This window comes from Colletotrichum godetiae, assembly GCF_030913485.1.
Source record: "Colletotrichum godetiae strain CBS 193.32 chromosome Unknown BDP55scaffold_3, whole genome shotgun sequence".
NCBI lineage: Eukaryota > Fungi > Ascomycota > Sordariomycetes > Glomerellales > Glomerellaceae > Colletotrichum > Colletotrichum godetiae.
In genome coordinates this window covers 423,403-445,987 of record NW_026851251.1, presented here as the reverse complement: position 1 = coordinate 445,987, position 22,585 = coordinate 423,403, and the positions used below count along the sequence as shown (strand labels likewise).

At 52.9% G+C, this 22,585-nt stretch overlaps 5 protein-coding genes across 5 annotated transcripts; 3 read left to right on the top strand and 2 right to left on the bottom strand.

The window, feature by feature from the left end:
* The first annotated feature begins 5,747 nt into the window (after window positions 1-5,747).
* BDP55DRAFT_644748 (uncharacterized protein) lies at window positions 5,748-7,283 on the top strand. The gene is made up of 2 exons (XM_060573591.1): window positions 5,748-6,425; window positions 6,518-7,283. Exons 1-2 carry the CDS (start codon window positions 6,213-6,215, stop codon window positions 6,845-6,847), a joined length of 543 nt encoding a protein of 180 aa, XP_060435510.1. The 5' UTR covers window positions 5,748-6,212; the 3' UTR covers window positions 6,848-7,283.
* A 322-nt stretch (window positions 7,284-7,605) lies between these two features.
* BDP55DRAFT_747817 (chaperone DnaJ) lies at window positions 7,606-9,761 on the top strand (the record flags this gene model as incomplete). The annotated part of the gene is made up of 3 exons (XM_060580580.1): window positions 7,606-7,791; window positions 7,850-9,084; window positions 9,170-9,761. 3 exons carry the CDS (start codon window positions 7,606-7,608, stop codon window positions 9,393-9,395), a joined length of 1,647 nt encoding a protein of 548 aa, XP_060435509.1. The 3' UTR covers window positions 9,396-9,761.
* A 213-nt stretch (window positions 9,762-9,974) lies between these two features.
* On the bottom strand, window positions 9,975-10,424 carry BDP55DRAFT_626448 (uncharacterized protein; the record flags this gene model as incomplete). Its single annotated transcript, XM_060571631.1, has 1 exon — window positions 9,975-10,424. The coding sequence occupies one exon, from the start codon at window positions 10,422-10,424 to the stop codon at window positions 9,975-9,977; it is 450 nt and encodes a 149-aa protein (XP_060435508.1).
* A 1,816-nt stretch (window positions 10,425-12,240) lies between these two features.
* On the top strand, window positions 12,241-15,687 carry BDP55DRAFT_206269 (BRO1-like domain-containing protein). Its single transcript, XM_060565967.1, has 4 exons — window positions 12,241-12,680; window positions 12,758-13,187; window positions 13,274-14,425; window positions 14,480-15,687. Exons 1-4 carry the CDS (start codon window positions 12,403-12,405, stop codon window positions 15,602-15,604), a joined length of 2,985 nt encoding a protein of 994 aa, XP_060435507.1. The 5' UTR covers window positions 12,241-12,402; the 3' UTR covers window positions 15,605-15,687.
* A 2,190-nt stretch (window positions 15,688-17,877) lies between these two features.
* Window positions 17,878-21,534, bottom strand: BDP55DRAFT_541547 (uncharacterized protein; the record flags this gene model as incomplete). Its single annotated transcript, XM_060568227.1, has 4 exons — window positions 17,878-19,795; window positions 19,852-20,479; window positions 20,548-21,151; window positions 21,214-21,534. The coding sequence occupies 4 exons, from the start codon at window positions 21,532-21,534 to the stop codon at window positions 17,878-17,880; spliced, it is 3,471 nt and encodes a 1,156-aa protein (XP_060435506.1).
* Window positions 21,535-22,585: the final 1,051 nt, after the last annotated feature.

Genomic DNA, 22,585 nt, shown 5'->3' with positions numbered 1-22,585 from the left:
TGGGGCCGGACGGCGCGGTCCCTTGAGTGCGAAGTAAACCGAAGCGAACCGTTGATGTCCGTCAGTGGCATTCCCAGCTAACCTGAGGTTAAGGTAGGTACCTCAAACTCAAGGACAGCGGCGATGAAGTGTACGTCGGGGAGCGCCGCTGGGCAGATCGGTGACCAGCACTTGTGACGACTACAGCAATAGCTGCGGCGGCAATAGTGGCCGATCGAGCTTGGTCGCATGTCATTCAGCTGAGGCATCGTCGTCCCGAGTAACCCGTGGCAAGCTCGATTCATGGTCCTAGCTGATGGATAGTATGCAGCACTGGAAGCTGAATGGACCCGGGCATGGCAATTCGTCGGTCCTGATCCACGGCGGCATGTCTGACGGGTACCAATGGAATTATCTCTCAAATCCCCGGGGGGTTGGATTCGAAATGCCGGGAGACATGGGAAGGGAACGGGAAGAGAAGAGAAGAAAAATGGAGGGCGGGAAAGAGGCGACGGATGACGGAGAGACAGAGAAACAGAGAGGGAGAACGAGACAGACAAAACGGATTGGAATGCCTCACCTGAAGAAGATTTCACCTCGCCAAGTCGATGGATGCAAGGGCTCTCGCTGGACTGTGAACGGCAGTGCAGCGCAAAGCAGAACAATGGATAATCGTCGTTGGACGGGACGCGCCGTGTGCGTTTGTGTTGCTGAATTCAAGGCAGGCAGAGAGAGAGAGAGAGAGAGAGAGGGATGGGGGCGCACGCCAAGGCAGGAAACAATGTCGCCTTTCTTCTCGAAGCTCGGATGACAGGGCAGAAAGATGTTTGCTGCCGTTGAAGATTTGGGCCTCGGGGATGGATGGATGGCAAATCCAATGTCTGGGTTATCCGCAAGGTAAGGTAGGTAGGTACTCGATAGGTAATATCGACTGGAATGGTGGTGCGTGGGTGGTGCTTGTGTTTGGTGTTTGGTGCTGATGCTGGCCCACCGCGTTAGTAGGTATGGATAATGGCGGCAAAGTCCTGGGGAAGTGGGTTGAATTGGAAAAAAAGCGTTTGACCATCTGGGCAGACGGATGGAGAGCGCAGAGTGGGAGTGTGGGGGGTCTTATGCCACCTCCCACTCCCACTTTCTCTCTCTCTCTCAGTCCCAGTCTCTCTTGCCTCTCGACTCCCTCCAAGCATCCAAGGTAAGGTAAGCTCCCCCCCCTCTTTGCTTCCATGCTGTGCAGGGCAGGGCAGGGCAGGCAGGCAGGCAGGCAGAGTGTGCGGGTTCTACCCCCCCCGTGCCCCCCTTTTCCCCCCTCCACCCTTTCAGCCAAACCCGGCCATCGGTGAACCCAGGGTGTAGCCAAGGTGTGAGGCCCGCCGGCGATGCGATGCGATGCGATGCGCAGAACCCAGATGACCTTGACCAAGCAGATGCTAAGCTGTACACTCCCATAGGAGCAGACATTGACGGTAGAGCCGTACCATGCAAAAAAGGTGTGGTGGGCCACGCCATTGGGGAGGGGTCCTTCATTAGTGCGCCTTCGAATAACCGTACAAAGTACTCCGTACCGGGAATAATTAACATGGCATGTTGCGGTTGGAATGCTTCTTGGGTGACTCCCCTTTTGCGACCCTTCCTTGACACAGTCTATTACAGAAAGGTCTTTGAGGGTGCACTCGGAGAGGGGGGGAGCTTGAAAGATGATGCGGCCAGGCACTCATACCGTATATCCCGTGCATGTAATGATTGCCATGGTACTGCGTACCTCGCCCCGAGCAGGATAGACGCGCCGAGGGAACGGCCCTCGCTCAAAGTGTGGTGCAGGACAATATCGGAACTTGAACAAGGGCAACAGGCCGTGTAAGCAGAGGGAGCATCCGGCTGGTCTTCGGTACCGTTCGCGAGAACCCGACCAAAAAAAGTTGACAAGTGACCACCTGTGCATGTGCGTTCCTGCGCCTCGTCATTTGCCGTCATGGAAGAAAGAGTACGGTATCCGTCCGAGGCAGCCGCACCATGCTCCCGTACGTCCTCGGAATGAGTACACGGAGAGAGAGGGAGAGAGAGGCAGAGGGAAAAGTGCAATGAGCCCAAGAGCCTGGTTGGCCGCAAAATCCCGCTCCAACAGCCGTCGCTATAGTGCTAGCCGAGGAAAATGCAACTGAACATGCCCAGAACTACCGGGCACGGCTGGCTTTGGTTGTAATCCATGTATACATTTTGTCGGGTGAGAAATCTTGACACCTCTGACCTGCTTTTTCCCAGGGAGCGGAGATCGATCTGGTTGGCGTGGTTAATGAAAAAGACTAAGCCATAAGTAAATCGGGTCAGGAACTCACCCCCAATTCGCAACATTGCTCACCTCGTCTTTTCGGTTGACGGATATCGGTCGGCAAGCCGCTATGTTGAGCCATGGTCAACGAAGAAACTGTGACGTTTTGTCCTCACAATAGCTCCACATAGTTCCGAGTAGCGAGGTAACGGGGCGGGTCAAGCTGAGAGGTTGCTCTCATGACATTTCCAAGTGGTGGTCTCTGTTGTCGTACGACCATCAACTGGACGAGCACAGCAAACATTGACTGGCCCCTTTGAGCTAGAGGGTCCCCGCCCAGAGACCCCCAGAGACCCCCAAAGATCCCCCAAGTTCTCCTCGCTCGCCTTACGACAAGCATGCCCATGCCGTCCGTGACTGGCGTGGCTAGCTTCTGCAGGGATGGCCGGTGTGCGGATCCGTAGCTCACTTGGAGAAGACGAGACGTGTGGGGATGGGCACGGTCTGGAGCTTGGACAGTGGGCTTCACTCTCCCGGGGCGCCATACCCCCGGCCAATCGACATGGTTGCGTGGATCGGCCGCCGGTGTCACCTAGACTTCTCAAGCTTCTTTTTGGGGGTTTATTCCTGCCAGCCTTTGCCAACCAGCGTGTGCATTATTAGTTGGTTAGCTACCCACAGACGGCACTGTCAAAATTTTGCCAGAGATCGTTCTTGTTAGTGTAATTGCCCACGTAATTTGCTTCATAACTCTTTGCCGCTCTGTGGTGCGTCGGCGTCAATGGTCGTAAGAGCTGCAAGATTGCTCCGCTCGAGGGTGGTGTTGTGTTGACAGGAAGTAAGACAATGTGAGAGAATACATGCTGAGCGTCGAGGAAGACGCAGAAGAGAGGCAAATGTGCGCCACACAAGCAGCACAATATTGCTGCAAATTGCCTGTCAATCACCTGTCACCGTTAATCTTACATGTGGTTATGGTCGTGGTAGGTCGCGCCAGACCTACAATCTACCCGCTTATCGCGTCTAAGCTGTTGCTGTCAGACCGAAGCTGCAGCACTCACTAATGAAGCTCGGAAATAACCATGCTGTGACACTTCAAAGGCCAAGCTAGCCGCCCATCATACGCGCTTGAATTCACCCAAAGGCGGATGCCCTGTCGTTGTCGATCTTGTGCCATTTATCAACCCCACGCTCTGAGGCTGAGATGCGTGAGGCACATCAGGAACAAATACCGCATTGTCGGGTGGGGCGTGGGTGAATCTTCCAAGTCGGCATAGTCCAGGTGTCGAGGCAGACGGATACGTTCGAAAGAGCATTTCCGGAGTCTCAGTCGGTATACCGGCCATCCCCGTTGATGCACTCCCAATTCCTTGGCTGTTCTCATCTCGTAATGGGTTCCCAATCTGGTATAGACCCTAGAATCGGAAAGGCAGCACACGACCCTCTTCGTCGTGACGCTGACAGCCTAAATTTGCCTGTGAGCAACCATCCACGCCCTTCTTCCATCGCTGCCGGCAGTCGAATGGGCTCAAGTTGCAGTGCTTCGGTCAACAGATTGGGGGTTAGGAAGAGATATTCGATCCAAAAACGACGTAGGTCTTCGGACTCACCACCCTGGTACCCTGTACCTTGGTGACCAATATCTATGTATCTTCAGCTGCGAATGGTGGGTTTTCTCTTCACCCTCGCAGTCACGTAGCGAAACAACTAGTTTGAAATGGCAGCGCCCCAGCTAATTTCTGAAGGACTCTCTCTAGGCAGGTTCTGATGGCATCTGACGTAGAGAATCTGAGGTAGAGAAGGTTGGTCAAGGAAATTCGGCGTGCAAGTTGCCGACTAGATGTTGTCGATAATAGACGTCATGTAGAACTGTACTTCAGCCTAGGGCCGAGGCGACTCGCAAAAAGTTGTGGTGGAGGTGGTTGCAGGGATATTTAGCTGATCGTCGGTCAGCACCTGTTGGAGGAAAACCACAGACCGTCGGCTCCACCCACGGTGAGCTTCGGCAGGGACAAGGGCTCCTTCGCAAGCAGTGGCCCCTCAAGGGGGAGGGTAACAACTAAATGATCTCCCTAGTAAGCCACAATTCGGAAGTATATTCAACGAACAGCAAGTTGATGGTTTTCTGTGGTGGTTTTGGAGTTGAGGTTCGTTCTCTGGACGATTCGTGTAGTCATTCCATCAATGTTTTGCGAGGCAATAGCGTTGGTAGATCTTTATGGCGCCTACGGCGGGCAAAGGGTCGTGAAGGTACAGGTTTCTTATCGAAAGCGTGCCACTTGCGCATGTCCTTGCGGGTTGGAGCTGTAGACAGGTTTGACACCTGACCAATCCGCACGCCGATGCGTGTTCGAATGAGGATGCCCGATCATGTATCGATTGGGTAGCCAGCCCCCCTTCTCGAAGCCTTTGGCACGACCGGGGCGCCTCAGTCAGATGACTCGGCGAAATTTCGAGGCCTCAAAGCAGACAGTATTCCTTCTTGTCTGGCCTGTGCAGTTAGTTTCGATATTAGTTGAGGAACAGGTAGAGCAGATAGAACGTCGTGGGGCTCCCAAGTCTGGCGTCGAAAGAAAGTTTGGGGGTCTCTTGGTCCACCTACGTCTCGACGTGGGATGACCCTCGTGCAAAGACTCAATTACGTGCGAGATGGTAGCCCAAGCTACCGGGCCAGCCACACCTAGTGTTTCGTACAGCGTGGGGGATGGGAACCCAGACACAGTTTCGACGGGCACATCTCGCGGGCCGTACTGTGACTCGGGTATCTGTATGGCCGGGAGCCCTGGAGGTCTTGAAATGCCCTGGCAAGCTGGCTCGATCAGGAGGCCAAGAATGAAGGAGAACCTCCCTTGTTGCTTGCTGGCGCGGCTGATGTGTTCGTGCAGCCAAGACTCGGCCTCCCTCGATGTGGAGAAATTGGGGTTGAGTTTGTCAATGGGGATTTCCCCGTGCAAGCAGACGTCAATCCATGGGCGTACAACGGCCTTAATTCTCAAGCTCTGCTGGATAGGTACTGTGTTCTGGCGGACTGGAGTCTGTCCAATCGAAAGCTTGATACGCTGAATCTGGATTTGGCAACTTGTCAATCCAAGTCTCCGTTCTACTCGTCGGTACGTGGCATGCTAGTCACTGGCTTGCGGCTGAAGATAGCATAGTGAATCGAGAGCATTGCTTCCATGTTATTCATCCGTAGCAGATGATGAAAGTCGAAGCTACTGAGTTTGCCTCGAGGTTTGATATTGTTGGAGAGCGTCTGATTTCCACGAGTCCGAAGTAGCAGAATGTGTTTGCTAATGAAAGGACGGAGTGGGATAGACGCCATGAACTGGGACCGCGCGGAAAAACAATGAGGGGCCGATGGAACTTCACACCGAGGAGGGTCCACCACTGCGCTATCCCAATTAGGCTGGAGCTGAAAATTTGCTCCGGAGCCGACTTAGGTACATATGTACTCCGTACCTCCACTTAGGTAAGCAGATCAGCCTGAGGTGAATGTCGGGGATGGCATTTCAAGCACCACTTTCGTATACGTACCGATGTCGCACCACATTGACGCCAGCAACGGGGCCCAACTTTTCCAGGCACAACCTCTCCAGCCGTCCAGTGCTCGCCGTTCAGAGTTCACGCCAGACCCCGAATTCCGCCATGCCGCCAGTGGCCGCCCCGCAGCTCGCTCCTCGAGGCAGGCAAGGCCCTGGGCAACCAGCAACCAACAGAGGCGCCGCCGGCTGTTTGGTGCCATGACGTGAGAAAAAATCCCCTTCTCGTCCACGCATCCACGCTTTCACTCTCCCGCCCCGACCCTGCCTCTCTTCCCCCCCCTCACACCGTTTTCTCCCCAGTCTTCATTCTCGAGTACGATGTGATACCAAGGCACGCCTCTCTACCTCTCTCTCCAGTTCCTGCGACCTGTACCAAATCAGCTCCGACAGTCTCGGCAAATCCTTATTCCATTCCTACCACCGTCATGGCACCCAAATCTTCAAAGGTCGCTCACGATGACACAAAGTCCGAGAACACAAACACCAAAGAGAAGCACACGTCTGGTTCTGGTGGTCACTCGAACGGCAAGCTTCGTCGTGTGGCCAGCTCGACGGGTTCTCAATTGCGAGAAGTTACAAATGCCAACGCTCCTGCTGATGCTCCCACCACGGCCAAGGAGGCTGCTCAAAATCCAGGCGTAAGAATGCACCTCACTCCTTCAACCTCACCATACCCACATAGGCAGCATCCCAGCCTCGTAAACCTACCGGCTAACACTGTCATTTCCAGATTCAATGGAAAACCTTTGAGCGAGACACACTCCATGCATACCGTCGCGAGCATCACCTCAATACTCCTACCTCTTTCTCGTGCTCGTATCGTCAATTGGTTCTTTCGCGACCTGGCGGAATTGGCCTACACTCCCCAACGATGGCTCGAAAGAAGGAGAATAGACGGCAGAGCAAGGAACAACTAGCGATGACGGTGCGGAAACACTTCAACGGTGTCGGAATACAAGAAAACGATGTCATTGTCGACTTTATTCACAAAGTAAGGAGCCAGGCCATAACCAAAAGCGACCGCCACCGACGATCGAATTCGAAATCGCACGACGCTTAAAGACCTTAATGACGGAATGACTTTTATTTGGGATTTACACGCATCGAAAGAAGTTGGTTGACGGGTGCACTTGTGTCACCGGAGCATAGAGCCACGCCGGCCGTTTGGGCGATTTCGGACTGCATAATGATACCTTACCGTGGGCAGGAAGCCCCCACGACGATAGACGACAAAGGCAAAACCACCTTTGTCTTAATTTTTTTACTATCTTTATCTTTTATTTCCACATAGCCATGATCTATCACAGTAATGATATATGGAGTTTTGGATCGGGAGAGTTTTCCAGAAATCTGCAATTATTCGAACACTGCGCGCCTTGATTTCCTACGGCTGCTCCTCCGAGGCCCGGCGCACCGAAGGCTTTCATGCACTGTACAACGCGCATCCCCAGAAGTAGTCGCGAATTTCCACCTGTGGGCTGTGGGGCGTGTTCGCGAGCCACTTAGAGCCATCCCAATTGCTGACGTGAAGCTTGAGGTGCAGCAGTTACCCCCATTTTACGTACCCAAATTACCCCCGGACCCCCTGCACTCACTCACGCCCTTCTTGCTGCAGGTGCCTGAGGCAATCACCGTCTTTCGGCTTAGCATCGGGCCAAAAAAAAAGTTGATATCATCCCGTCTTCAATGGCATCGAAGGGCAAAGAATTTGCGGGAGAGTTCCACTTGGACGTTGATGCTTTTTCCGCATCCTCAGGTCTAATTTAACCCCCTAAAATCTACGACACACTGCTTTCAGATGATTCGACAAGCTTCACAATGAATGCAAGCATTCTTACAAAGGCAGCGGCCCCGGGCCGTCTGCTGTCCAGCCGTATTTCTAGGCAATCCAAGCTCAAGGACTCTGTCTGCAAACGCGCCCGAATCCACACCGTCACTTGTACAGTTAGACCCACGAAGCCTCTAGCTTCCCGGGTGACATCTCGAGCTCCCTCATCCAAACGTGTAAGTCATACTGCTTGCTAGAGTGTCAAAACAGCTTGCTGAACATTCACTTCTACAGGCATTCCATGCGACATCCACCACCCTCGCACCGAGCGACCCCTACAAGACCTTGGGTGTTGACAAATCAGCATCTGCGGGCGACATCAAGAAGGCATACTACGGCCTAGCAAAGAAATACCACCCCGACACGAACAAGGATGCCGGAGCGAAGGAGAAGTTTGGCGAGATCCAGAGCGCATACGAGATCCTATCCGACCCCAAGAAGAAGCAGCAATTCGACCAGTACGGCGCTGCCGGCTTCGACCCCAGCGGCGGCGGCGACCCGTTCGGAGGCGCTGGCAACCCATTCGGCGGCGGGTTCGGAGGGCAGGGAGGCTTCGGCGGCGCCGGCGGCTTCAACTTTGACGACATCTTCTCCGCCTTCACGGGCGGCCAAGGATTTGGACGCCGCGGCGGCGGCGGTGCCGGTAGAGGACAGAACCCCTTCCAGCAGGAAATCCTGGTGGGCGACAACATCGAGGTGCAGTCGAGCATATCCTTCATGGAAGCGGCCAAGGGAACGAGCAAGACGATCACGGTGACGCCCCTGACGGAGTGCGGGACGTGTACAGGCAGCGGACTCAAGCAGGGCACAAAGAGGTCGGCGTGCAAGTCGTGCAACGGAACGGGCACCCGGGTGCACTTCATGAACGGCGGATTCCAGATGGCTTCGACGTGCGGGAGCTGCGGCGGGACGGGCACGACGATCCCTCGCGGGTCAGAGTGCAGGTCGTGTGCGGGCAACGGCGTCGTGAGGGAGCGCAAGACTATTACGGTCGATATCCCCGCCGGCATCGAGGATGGGATGCGGCTGCGCGTCGACGGCGCGGGCGACGCGCCTGTCACGGGCAAGAACGCCGAGGCTGACATGCGGACGCAAAAGGGCGACCTCTACGTCTTTGTGCGCGTCGCGACGGATCCGAAATTTCGTCGTGCGGGTTCTGATATCTTGTACACGGCCAGCATCCCCATCACGACGGCGATGCTCGGTGGCGAGGTCACGGTGCCGACGCTTGATGGGCAGGTCAATGTCAAGGTGGCGACGGGAACAAACACGGGCGACAAGCTGACGCTTTCCGGCATGGGCATGAAGAAGCTCAACGGCAGAAGGGGCGGCTCCGGCGACCTCAAGGTGGAGTTCCGGGTGAATATGCCCAAGTACCTGAGCGCGAATCAGCGTACGCTGGTGGAGATGCTGGCGAACGAGATGGGAGACAAGACGGCGCGGAAGATTATGAACGTCACTCCTCAGGGGTGAGTTTTTTTTTCCTTCTTTTTTCCCCTTCCTTGCGAGCGAGCTGCCGTTGCCAGGCTCTTTTCTCTCTTCTCTCTTATACAGTCCTAGATCTAGGACACCTCGAACGCCCCGTTTTGTACTAATTCCCGAAAGTAGAACCCAGCCAGCTTCGCCCGACGACTCCGAGACCCACAAGAACGAGGGCTTTCTCAAGTCCATGTGGCACACCCTGACGAACCACCCAGCTCACCAGAAGCCCGGTGATGATGCAGCAGACAAGTCGACAACGGAGAAGAAGACGGACGAGAAGAAGGACGAGTCAAAGTAGGACTCTGGCTGATCCTTTTGAGTCCGGAGTTGAGTAGTAGTCCTTGTACCATATCTCGGGCCTCCCTGCGCGGCCTGGCCTTGGCGGTGTAGACGCGAAACTTTCTTCCCGGTTCGGTCATAGAAGAAACGGAAAGTATTGGAGGATCTTGCATGGCAGGTGTTTACAAAGGTTTTTGTTTCTGGCTTCTCATCTTGTTCTTTTATAACCCCGATGTTTCGTCGGCAGAAAAGAGAGGGGAAGGGGAGGTTGCCAGCCCATGTTTGTTTGGTTTATGGAGAAAGCCTCATTGCTTTGCTCGATTGTATTATTCACATGACTTAGAAAAGTGTACAGTGTAGTATTAGACCATAGGAGAAGAGAGAAGAGAGGAGAGAAAGGGGGAGAGGAGGGGAGGAAAGAAGGATAAGCCAGCTCCCCGCGGAGGCCACTCACCTCAGATTATTTATAAAAGGACCACACCCAATCAATGAAGAAAGTATATAACCACTTCTCATCGATGACATTGAGAATGACATGCAACGGGAGAGGTTCGAAACCTGAGATGGCGCCTGGTTGTGACGCGGGGCGCTTAAAGATCTAGACGATGAGACGCATGAAATCCATGTGAGCGCCATGATGCGCAAGGAAAAGTATGGTTGATTTCGACCGCAGACACAGCACAGCGTCTTGCCGCGCAAGAAGGAACTGAAAGCAACGGGTGGCTGTTGTGGAAAGACGGGGGCCCTTGCAAGGAGCGGGCCGTTCGGGCCTGTTACCTGGTCCTGGCTCGGGTCCCTGAGAGTGGGGCCACGAAGCGCCGGCCGCCGGCGACCAATGGGAGGCCCGGGCGGAGGGGTAGCTAAGGTACGGGATATTGGGTGGCCCGTCACCTGCATGAGGGCCGGAGCCAATGTGGTTGCGGAAACGTGGGTTGTCGAGGCTTAGGTGAAGTGTGCTTGTGGGTGTTAGTGGGATTGCGGATGGGCTCTGCTGGTATTGAAGGGGCATAGCATCGTCGAGCTGCATTTCTCTGCGGTGAAGGACCATGGTGTGTTTTCTCTATCCCGATGTATGGTTGTTGGGTTGAGTGGAAGAAAGTGCGCGTGAATTCGTCGCGCTCGCTTGGATTGTCAGATCACCGCTCTTCGGCGAAGCTGTGCTTACATGCAGAAAGACATCGGGACGTACATGTAAGCAGCGATGGTACCGTGATGAGCAGACGGTGCGGTCTGGCCAAGGTGGAACGAAACGGAACCACATGGATATCACGAGACGGCCAGGCGAGAGTTAGCTTGGCCGAATTGTTCGGAGCGAACTATCGGGAGTGGAGTGAGGGAGCATGCGAGAGACGGAGGAGAGTTGCATTGGGCAACGTCTCACTGTGATCCCGCCAGAGATGAGGGATAGGTCATCTGGGCATGTCGACGCGATAGGCGAGGTAACCTGATGTATGGTGAGATGATTGGGACCCCAACCAAAGGTGGATTTGAGGTCTCATGGTGCTTGACGTTGCTTGGTGATATCGGCACCAAAGAGTCGGGATAGGCGCGTTTAGATAGATGCCCGATCGAGGGTATGTCGAGAGCGCTTGGCTACGGCTGATCTGTCTGGTGGACTGACGGATCATGGAGAACTACCACTATTCGCCCTGCGTGAGGTGCCGTGATTTGGGTTGAATCAGTGGAAGTGTAAAGAGTTGCCTAAAGAGAAGTCATGAAAGAGGGATAGAGAGTTTACTCCGTACTTACGGAGTACTCTCCTCACAGTTCGCTTGTGAGTCAAGTGCGACTGACGGTTCGCACCCTCGTCTCGGCCCCCGCCAAAAAGCCAGGAATATCCCCGGCTCGAGGTGGACAATTCTCACTGCCTGGCGGCTACGTAAGACAGCCCAACGTACCCTCTCCCAGTAGCCGTGAGGTACACGTTATGCGCCAACGTCAACACCACTCACACGAGGCTAAGCTGAGCAGTGCAACAAGAAGGCGGCGACGAATGACCAAGGTGCAGACGTTTACTTGCCTCCATTCTCCGAGGCCTGGGCGCTTCGTCAACCAAGCATATATCACCGACAATCCGGTACCGCCACCGCCAGAGGCGCAACCTGGGGTGTTTACCTTGGGTGTTTGAAGACGAAAACGAGACGCCTGACGACGCCGAGCCATCTCGGTCGGACACACGAAAGCTGCCCCGCCCTTCCCAAGAAGCTCCTCTTTAGGCCCTCTGTCCAAATTACCGTCCCCCAGCATTATGACCTCACAAGAACGCGAGTCTGATACATTTCTTCACAAACAATAGCCAGAGAGAAAGAGAGAAGAACACAACGATATTGTTGCCACCTCTGCAAGACAATTCGTCGCAAACTGTCGTACTACCACACCAACATTCCTCTGTCAATCTGCACCTCATCCTGAACAGGCACCAAAACTTAAGGCCGGCCGCAGAACAGCAACCCACATCAGCCAGCGCCACCAGCTCCGCCGAGAGCAACTACCCGACGACGACGGCGGGCATCCTTCTCCATCAACCAGCAGCCAGCAGCACCACAAACCGGGTCTGCCTCTGTCCACCAGCAACCGAAGACACGTACTCCCATCCCATCGGGTACCTGACGGTTTTGACCTGACAGAGAGACGGAAGTACGTACTCGCGATTGAGCTTGGGTGCACTGACTCTCAACTGCACCCGACTGAGCTGCCACCATTCTGGGCTCCTTCAATCGTCGCTGCCCGCCCCCACCCCGCACTCCGCCCGCCACGGCAAGACAGACAGCAACCAGCAACTAGCAACCTACCCAGCGACCTGACCGGAGAGCTGCATCCGTCCACCTCCAGCCCGTCACCTTTTTCTTCCCAAGGCCACCTCTGATGAGGCCCTGTATGCCACCCAATCATCAAGACATTTGAACGAGGCTGCCCATCACAGCAAACTACCCCTCCGACTGCGATTTACTGTCCCTCGCGACATCCCCGCGATTCCCCGGGCCGAAACCTCGTCTCCGGAGCTGGCCTCGTCGCCGTTTTTCAAAATGACGCAGTCGCCCATGATCTCCTCGCCTCTCAAGGCTACAAACGAAATCGACTGGGTCACCCCGCTGAAGGACTACATCAGGGATACATACGGCGATGATCCAGAGCGCTATGCTGAGGAGTGCGCCACCCTCAATCGTCTACGACAAGACGTGAGAGGCGCCGGCAAGGACAGCACCTCGGGCCGCGATATGCTCTACAGATACTATGGCCAGCTCGAGCTCCTCGACCTGCGCTTTCCTGTCGATGAGCAACACATCAAGATCTCCTTCACTTGGTACGTTTTCCATGGCTCCTGCTGTGTCTCGCGGCCCAACGCGCCGTTGGACCATACTGACATGTAGCGCTTCGCAGGTTCGATGCCTTTACACACAAATCGACGGCCCAATACTCGCTTGCTTTCGAAAAGGCTTCCATAATATTCAACATCTCCGCCGTCCTATCATGCCACGCCGCCCACCAAACGAGATCCGAGGAGTCAGGTCTCAAAGCCGCGTACCACTCTTTCCAGGCCTCCGCCGGCATGTTCACTTACATCAACGAGAACTTCCTCCACGCACCTTCGTCCGATCTTAGCCGCGAAACCGTCAAGACCCTCATCTCGATCATGTTGGCACAGGCTCAAGAGGTTTTCTTAGAGAAGCAGGTGGCGGATCAGAAGAAGGTGGCCTTGCTGGCCAAGCTCTCCAGCCAGGCAGCATACTTGTACGGGCAAGCTGTTGAGGGTGTCCAGGACAACTTCAATAGAGCCATATTCGAGAAGGTCTGGCTTCTCATGGTTCAGGTAAGGATTGCTAGCACAGACTCTTCCACCACTTCTGTCGGGGGTGGTTTGCAGCCATGTGTCGTGGCGTTTGCTAACAGACCTAGGTGAAATTCAACCTCCTGAGCTCCATGTCGCAGTACTACCAAGCCCTCGCCGACGACGAAGCTGGTCAACATGGAACTGCTGTCGCTAGACTCCAAGCTGCAGAGACTCATGGCAAGGAGGCAAACCGCATCGCCACCAATTTCCCCAACTCAGTACCCCCGAGCTCGAACCTCGGCGCCGAGACCGGTGGGCTTTTAGTCGACTTTAGCAAACGGCATCTGTCGACTGTCCAGGACAAGCTCAAGGAATTCAGCAAGGATAACGATTTCATCTACCACCAAACCGTACCCGCAGAGGCTAGCCTTCCACCCGTCCCGAAGCTTCCTGCGTCGAAACCAATCCCTGTCAGCGAGCTCTACGCCGGCCAAGATATTCAGCGCATTACGGGGCCGGATCTTTTCTCCAAGATTGTGCCCCTGGCTGTGACGGAATCGGCCAGTCTCTACGACGAGGAGAAGGCCAAGTTGATTAGAGCCGAGACGGAACGAGTAGACACGGCGAACAGTGAAATGGCAGCAAGTCTGGATTACCTGAGGCTCCCTGGTGCTCTGCAGGTTCTCAAAGGTGGTTTCGATCAAGAAATTATGCCGGATGAAGAGTTCAGGACCTGGTGCGAAGACGTTGCGGGGCATGAAGATCCCGCCGCCATTTTCGATATCTTGAGATCCGACAAGGATATCATTGTGAACACTCTGGATAAGAACACGAAACAGCTGGATATGGAAGAAAGTGTGTGCGAGAAGATGCGTTCCAAATACGAGAACGAATGGACCCAACAACCAAGTTCGAGATTAACGTCGACCCTGCGAAGCGATATCAGGAACTACCGAGAAGCGTTGGAAGAGGCAGCGAGAAGCGACAACCAATTGGCAGCAAAATTAAGGCAGAATGAAGGCGAATTCGAGGAGATGAGGGCGGCAGCCACCCACGGAAGTATCGAATCCCTGTTTCAACATGCCGTCAGCAAGGTGCGCGGGAAATCGAGCAATGTTACGAGTCCCTTGGGCAACGAGCCAAACCTGCTAGATGTCGACTTTGACGAAGGAGGCCCGAGTGTCGTTGATCAAATCCACAGAGTGGAGGAGATCATGAAGAAGCTGAACCTAATCAAGAGGGAACGCAACCAAGTGTTGAAAGACCTCAAGGAAAAGGTTTGTCGTTTGGGAGTTCTTGCAGGAATCTGAACATTGTACTAATATCCACAGGTTCACAACGACGATATCTCTGAAATTTTGATTCTGAACAAGAAGTCGATAACCAACTACGAGAACCAGCTTTTCCAGTCAGAGTTGGAAAAGTTCCGCCCGTATCAGAACAGGTTGCTGCAGGCTAATCACAAGCAGTCAGCCCTCATGAAGGACTTAACGACCAGCTTCAACACGCTGCTGCAGGACAAGCGAGTCCGATCGGAGCAGAGCAAGTACGAGACAGTGCAACGCCAAAGAACATCTGTCATGAACAAATACAAACGGGCATATCAGGAGTTCCTCGACCTGGAGGCTGGTCTTCAAGGTGCCAAGACGTGGTATGCTGAGATGAAGGAAACCGTTCAAAGCCTCGAGAAGAACGTCGATACGTTTGTCAACAACAGGCGGTCGGAGGGAGCTCAGCTTCTCAATAGCATTGAGCAGGAGCGGTCAACCCGCAAAGACGCACATGCTGAGCTGGAGCGGGAGCGTCTGAGGGGCTTGATGGAGCGCATGTCCATGGAACCTCCTGCGCCATCGCCCAAGCCTGCCTCGAATCGGCCAACGCCGTCGCCCTTGAATTTCGCCAACAACTCGACCCCACGATACCCCCAGACCAACTTTTCGGGTCAGTACCAAGTTCCTCAGTCTCCGCCTCCAAACCAGCAGCAGTACCCGAGCTTCGCCGCCCCTCCTACCTCGCAGTCTTACACGCCTCAGCCGGGGAACACATACGGCCAGCCTGCATACAATCCGAGTCAGTACGGCCGCACGCCCGGCCCTACATCACCACCTCCCCACCAGTCTACGTTCGGTCCAACTGTCCTGCGAGGCCCAGCTTCGCCCCCGCCAACGCAGACCTCATTCAATCAGAACCAGCAGTACGGCAGTTTCCCTAACCCACAGCAACAACAGCAGCAAATGCCTGCTGGGTTCGTCCCGCCGCCTCCGCCTCCTGGTCCTCCGCCACTGGGCCCTCAGCAGACTTTCTACGGTCAACAGGATTATCAACAACAGCAGCAACAGCAACAAGGCTATCCACAGCAAAACCCCCAGAGCGCTTACCCATCAAGTGCGCACCCCCGGTCAGCTCAGCCTCAACAAGGGGGCGATCCTTGGGCGGGTTTGAACAACTGGAAATAAGAGTGGCTGGACTGGTTAGACTATGATGGATCGAAAGCTGAGCACGTAGACAGCACTTCAAGGGGTGGTAGCTTTCGAACGAAGCACGCAACTGAGAATTTGGTAGCTGCTTAAATATAATGCGAGCAAGTGGGTGTTGGTTCCAGGCAGGATGGCACCGCAAAATTTATGGGTTGAATAGGCCTCGTGTGTGTTGAAGCTTGCAAGTAGGTACAACAGACTGGCAAGACGTGTTGAAAGGGGGAAAGCCGAATGAGAGTGGTGGTGAGCGGCTTATAAATAGACCAAATGACCACAATTGCATAAAGAATCTCCCACTCATTGATGTGACGGATGCCGAGATAGTGTATGCTCCCATCGCCTCGAGCTCCTAGAATGGTGTATACCCTCCCACCCCTGGGTAAACACTTTTTAGAATTATCAAAAAGGCCCAAAAGGCAAAAGAGTTCTGACCTGACCCTCCCAAGGGGGGCTGCCTGCTGACTGGTGACTGGAATGGAGTTGAGGGGGTATATATGGGATTGTTGTGTGTTTGGGGGGGAAGGTGTGGTCTGGATGGTGCCTGCCTAAGTATGAGTGAGGTAAGGTAAGGTAGCTGGTAATGGGTGAGTGGGTGAAGCTATGAATTAGGGGGTCTGTCTCGTCTACGGGTCTTGCTGAGGTCGCCCCTAAAGATCTTGAGAGGTGGAGGGTACGAGACGCGCCTGGAGTTTATATGGCCCGGTGATGGACTGGTTGGATACCTGGTTTCGGGGAGAGGTTGTGAGTTTCGAATGTGGCGGCCTGGCACAATATCACCGGCTGCTCATGGTTTGGGTTACATGCTTACTGTTTACGTGCCTGCCTCTTTCACCTTCTCTGTATGAGGCATTGACGCTGCGGATGAGCCTGCAGCGGCTATTAATAATCACACGGCAGTCTGGTTTTATTATAGCATTAGCCGGCCATTCCTGGAGCTCCTTGTTTTGCTGGGCCATTGCAATTGTTCGAAGCTCTATCGTAACCGACGGCCGATGGTAAGGTAGGCAAGACTAAAGTGAGACTACAAAAGTACTACATCTTAAGACAGAACTTGCCTTCTCTTCGGTTTTTGGTCTTCCTATATCGGGTGGTTCCATTTATAGGAGAATATCTAGGAGATCCTGAGGACGCAACTAGTTACTAAGTAGTATATATATCTATATATGTATGTATCTATAGGTTGCTTCTACCCCGTAGAGCTTTCACTAAGAAAGGATATACCCGTCTAGCCGTACCAATAGCTATACTACTTATGTGGCGTAATACCTGGGCGGGTAGATGGCCTACGGCGGCGATGTCGTCAGGGGTCGGAGCCGCCCAAAGTTGCGCCGCCATACCTTTTGAACCCTCTGGCCCGTGACACGCCGAATCATCCCCTACTCTATGTTTCGAAAAAGAATAATATTCTATCACCAAGGCCTGTGATGTAGCGTAGAATGTCCTAGGTTGAATAGCTCCGTACTCCTAGGTCCCGGGTTCGAGTCCCATACATTTACTTGTAAAAGTCCTTGCATCGTTACACCTGAGGCTGGTAAGAGTCTTCTCGGATCTTTCGTAGGCTCCCCATTGTAGGGGCCGAGCTTTTTGCGCTTTTTCGTCTGGTTGTGGTCGTCGTCTCGTGTGTGTGTCCGCCTTTCTTGGATATAATGGGATTAAGGCCCAATGCTGCGGTTGCTAGTCACTCGCACACATACATCTCCGTCCTAGGTGATTTGCATCCACAAACACAGCAGAAAGTAAGGCATACACCAACAAGGTTTTCATGCGTCGCCGATATATTGTGCTACGAGCAGGGGCGTACTTGAGAAGCTGTAGTATCTACCTAGCGTCGCTGGGTCCTGGCTTGCCACAGGGAGCTCTTCAAGAGAAATGGAGAGGAGGAGATTTTATACTGAAGAGCTTCCTTGGTGAATAAGAAGTCAACTGTGACTTTGGCTTGCACACTTGGAAGGTTCATGATCTACTCTGGGGAGCCATGGTCACATACTGTTCGACTGAAGCGCTGTCCAGCATACCGCCGGACTACACCCCAGTCTGATCCACGTAGATCGTAGGAAGCTTTCGGTAAGTTTCTAACCAAGTTTATCCCACAACAAACGACGAAACTCACTACATCTACTATACTACTCCTAGCTATCCTCACTTGTTCTCCCGCAGCTAGACGTCCACCGCTAAAACTTCTTAGGTCGAAGCTTTGGTAAAGGTGGCGCCTGAAAACCCAGTGAGATTCAATATTCCACCCACAAACCAGCTCAAATCGGTCTTGCGTGGGATCGAGCGCGTGCAGCAGTCATCATCACCTTGGCCCAACCCTCTCTTTTGTGCCTCCTATTCCACTCCCACTCGGCAAACCCATCATACCCATCCAACTCTTCATAGTCCATGTCAGCCGTAGCACCTATATCGTGTGGTAAATCTCTTGGGAGAACACCGAGGCTGACCAGCACTTGCCTCTCCATCCGGAGCTCCTGTATAAGATACGCTGCCACATCCATCTCGCGTTGCCGTCGCACATATCTCATTCTTTGCCTCATTGCTCCGTCGATGCTTTCGCTTCGCTTTTCCCTTTTTGTCCAGGTTTCCCCTTCCCATCTCCTGGGCCGTACAAAGCCCAGCTGGGCCAAATCTGCCCCTGCTTCTTCAACAAGAAACCTGATCATAACAAGAGACGATGAAACCCCGAGAATTGCAGCAGCCAAAATACTGCCATAGTCTCCGAACTCCAGGTATGCATTGACTTCAGCGCCGTGTTCAATCAAAATGCGAGCACAGTCCACTTTTCCTGCCGATGCAGCAGCTGCCAAGGGGCTGCCATACTTGTCTTTGAGGTTCTCCGGGTTGACTTCTGCTCCGTTGCCAATCAGGGCTTTTATGGTGTCGAGATCGCCCTTATAAGCAGCCCTTGACAGGGCACAACCGAAATTGCAGTCCCCCCCAGAACCGGTATCATCGGTATTACACTTCATGTTGGGATCCAGGCCTTTCTCCAGTAGAGCAGTGCAGTACTCAGATCCATTGTCCGCTGCCAGACAAGCCAGAGTTTGGTTTCTGAAGACGCAGTCCATGTTTGCACCGTTACTGAGGAGCAACTCTATGATACTAATCTTGTGCTGCTCTACTGATATCCACAGTGGAGGAGGGTCGTCAACAAACGCGTTGACGTCGCAATCCCGACTGATTAGGAATTGACAGACGTCGTAGTGGCCATAGTAGGTGGCAATTTGCAGCAGGCTCAAGCCGCTCTCATTTCTTAACGAAGAAAGGTCGAGGCCTTCGTTCCACCACTCAGGCAGGAGCCGATGAAGACCCATTACCACAACGCCAAAGGCGAAGTTGGTAGTTGGCATGATATGAGACCCTACAAACCCACGCGGGCTCCATCGAGTACCTTTCATGACGCGGCTACAAAATGCCTGATACGCCCTCGAAGAATGCGGAGGACGTTCTTCACCTAGGAATCGTTTCAAAGCAAGGGCTACGTCTTCAGCTCTGCCATCTTGTTCTGGAAGATCGTGGATGTGTGTGAGCCAATTCGTGTAAATGTACACTTGAAGTGGATGCCGAGGATTCAAAGGCCGGACATGGTCCGCTCCTTGTGCTTCCCTTAACCAATTGTTTACTGTGCTTGGTTTTTCCTGGAGGATTGCGTTTAACCACGATGGTTCAACATCTGAGAGTGGCCAGTAGGAGCCGTAAGCTGCGCAGCTATCCCTCAAGCAGTTGATCAAGACAATTGCTATCTCCGCTGGCGCGTCTTTGACCCACGGCTCTTTCTTCTTATCTTCAAAGTATTCTCTGACCGATGCATGAGAATACCTCCAGACATTGAAATCTGGGTCCCTCACGATCAAATGTCGGCAGACAGTTTCTAACATTTTCTCGGTGAGATCTGACTTGTCGAAAGCCTTCATGTCGTCTCCATGCATCTGTTCGCTTTCCACTCTAATAGCTGACAGCAACGTACAACTGTCGAACGGCTGGCGGGCGCACAGGACCCATCTCACCGCTCGCTGCAGCATGAAAAGCTCAAAGCTCTTAGGTTTGTACTTATCGTAAATCTCGTCGTAGGCTTTAGTTAGAGTTTCGGGAAGGTCTTCAAGCTTGGCTTTGACACTGGTATTGGTGTCAAACTCCTTGAGCTGTTCCCATTGCAGGTAAGTCCATCTGAACCTAATTTGTACCAATCAGCTTAAGTAGGTAAGGATGGTGTGTGAGCTAGAACTCACATTCCCGCGCTCTTCTCCGTAAGCTTCTTTTTAACATCCTGCTTAGTTTCAGGGCTCCAATCCACAGTGAAGTTATCCACCTCTGTATTGACAAACTTCTCGATGTCGCCCTGATTATCAGAAGTGTTGATTGTGACCGTCGCCCTTAGCTCTTGGAATGACCTCAGATAGTCACCAATATCGTGCTCTGGACGGCTAGCGATGAATATTTTCAAATGACTATTGGTTTTCTCCACTAGACGTTTGAAGAGCTCAACAATCTGCCGTCTCGTGTCTTTGTTGCACTCATCCAAGGCGTCGAGTATCATAACAGTTCGAGGATAAGTCTCTATCATCTCGACCAAAGCTGTCTCGCAATCTTTGAGCGTGATGTCGCTTTGAATCCGTTTCTTCTGGTATAGATTGAACAATGTCTGATGAATGCCCTCAGGATGACCGGTCATCTCGCCTAGTTGTCGGATGTAGCTTCGGAGAATGGATTGAATGCTTTGCCGATTCTGATCAGAGCTATTGCAGTAGAAGAAGGCTAAGCCAAGGTTGGGCAAGCTGGGAGATTGACTAGCAAATTTGTCGTGAATTCGATAATGATCAATAACTTTTGAAGATAGGAACGATTTTCCTGTACCGACTGTAGAATAGAACCGTGGTCAGTGCGTTATCAACAACACATAACAGCCTTCAAGCTTTGATACTTACTAAGACCTTGCAACCAAAGCACCGAAGTGTAATCAGAGTCTTCCCATTTAAGGAATGCAGAATGGCTGACTAGCCATTCGCATGTGCCTTTGGTTCTTTTTTCGACCTTCTCGTTATGATGAGATCCGACTGGAATGTCACTGACGTATTCCATAGCCTTGTCTCTTTCCTGCTTATCAAGTACCTTAAGAATATCTATGACATTCTTGTCGGTTCGTTTAATCGGCCCTGCAAGACTTTCAAGTAGTCTTCGATGCTTGTAATCTGCTTTGGCCTTGCAAGGACGAGTTGCAAGCTCAAGTTCCTGCTCAAGTGCTTTCACTGCTAATAAGCGGTTTTCGCCATAACCGGGGTCGACGAGCGCGTCGAAGAATCGGCGTAAATCACCATGCTTCATCTCTTTGTAGACAAAAGCAAGAAACTCCAAGCATTTCGCGTATACCTCAACCAACTTCGTTATCAAATCTTCCTCATATGGCGGCCTAGGCGATATGGAGTTACCAATATAGACCTCCTCGTACACTCTACCACGCCTCACGAGGCAGAGGACTATATCGGTACATCCCATAATAGCCACAAGATCCTCGCGCTCAGATACGTGGGCCTGCAAGATCATTAGATCATAGTGTCGACAAAAGTATGCTCATACTTTGCTGTAATACATACCATCAGAAGCACCTTGACAGCTGACCACACGGCCATAGAGGGCGTCGGGGCAAAGTTGATAGAAATATCTCCAATTGCAGTCACCACAGGGACAACTCTATTCGCATAATCCCTCCACAAAATCTCCCGGTCGCCGAATTTGAGCTTCAACGCCTCTTCTTTGTTTTTCTTTTCGCTAGCGCGAACGAACTCCGCCAGTTCACTTGCAGGATCTTGGGCATTGCCTGGTAGAGGAAGACTGGCGATCCATGTCTGAGTTTTCGCGTCTACCTTCTTGTATGCTTCCTGCCATAAATCAATGGATGGAGTAGAGCCGCCCATTGCAAATGGTCCTGGAACTTTGGAAACAGGAAAGAGTAACGGGTCATCCGCATTACCAGTAGAAGATGTCGCGCGTGAGACGCTTAGTAGTGGGTCAGGACGCACGATCTCGGGGTCTGTAGGCCCAGGTATTCCATCATAAGCCGGTTTTGACGCTGGTAGGGCGTCCGCGCCAGTCGCAGGAAACCCGGAAACGTCATGGCGCGGCTTCTCTCGTCTCTTGAAGCAAGAGCATAAGGCAGAGAGGCAACCGCCGTCAGAGTGGCGGGAGTCGGTCATATCGCAGTGAAGGATGTCTATTTGTAAGTCACAAGGTTGAAAAAAAAAAAGAGTTCAGAAAGAAGATGTGTTAATAGCATAATGTTGGGGCGAAAAGAATGCATGGTCGGATGCTAACCCCTTTACCCTGTTCTCCCCTCAAGTCGAAGTTCCTGCAGCTGTCCGTTTCTGAAGTTCCATGCAGCCTGGGTTGCATCTACTGCGTCTGTTGTTGATGAAATATCCCAAGACCCTATCAAAAGTTCGACCGAGGCACTTAGCCCCCAACAGCTAAGACCTGCATCTGCAGTTGGACTCGATTAGATTGTACTGATTGGGCCTCAGAGTCGCAGGTGTCCAATAGACCCCTACAGCCTTTGAAGTTCGGGCTAGGTGCTATGGGCCTCCCAAGCCAATGAGGCCTTGGGAAGAATTCCTGTTTTCAGGTCTCGCTTGGTTGCATCTGAGATCTGACCGCTTTGTCGGAGTGGGCAGAATCATGTTGCAAATGTACTGTGGGATGGCCCTGCAGAGAGTATTACCCTGGGCCCATGAGCTGATAGAGATGTACGAGCCCTTTTGGTGAAAAATGTGGACAAAGCGAGATGGTGTGTCCTAATGATTGGCTTCTTTTTTCCTAGTAACATTTATGGTTATGCATATCACTAGACATAGATTGTGTCTCCATGCGTCGTGGCCCTAGACCGTATCACCGTAGTTTGCGATTGAGGATGTTCTTCACCTTTTTGAGCGCTTGCCTCGTCTCTCTAATGCGGATGAATGAATAGTGCAT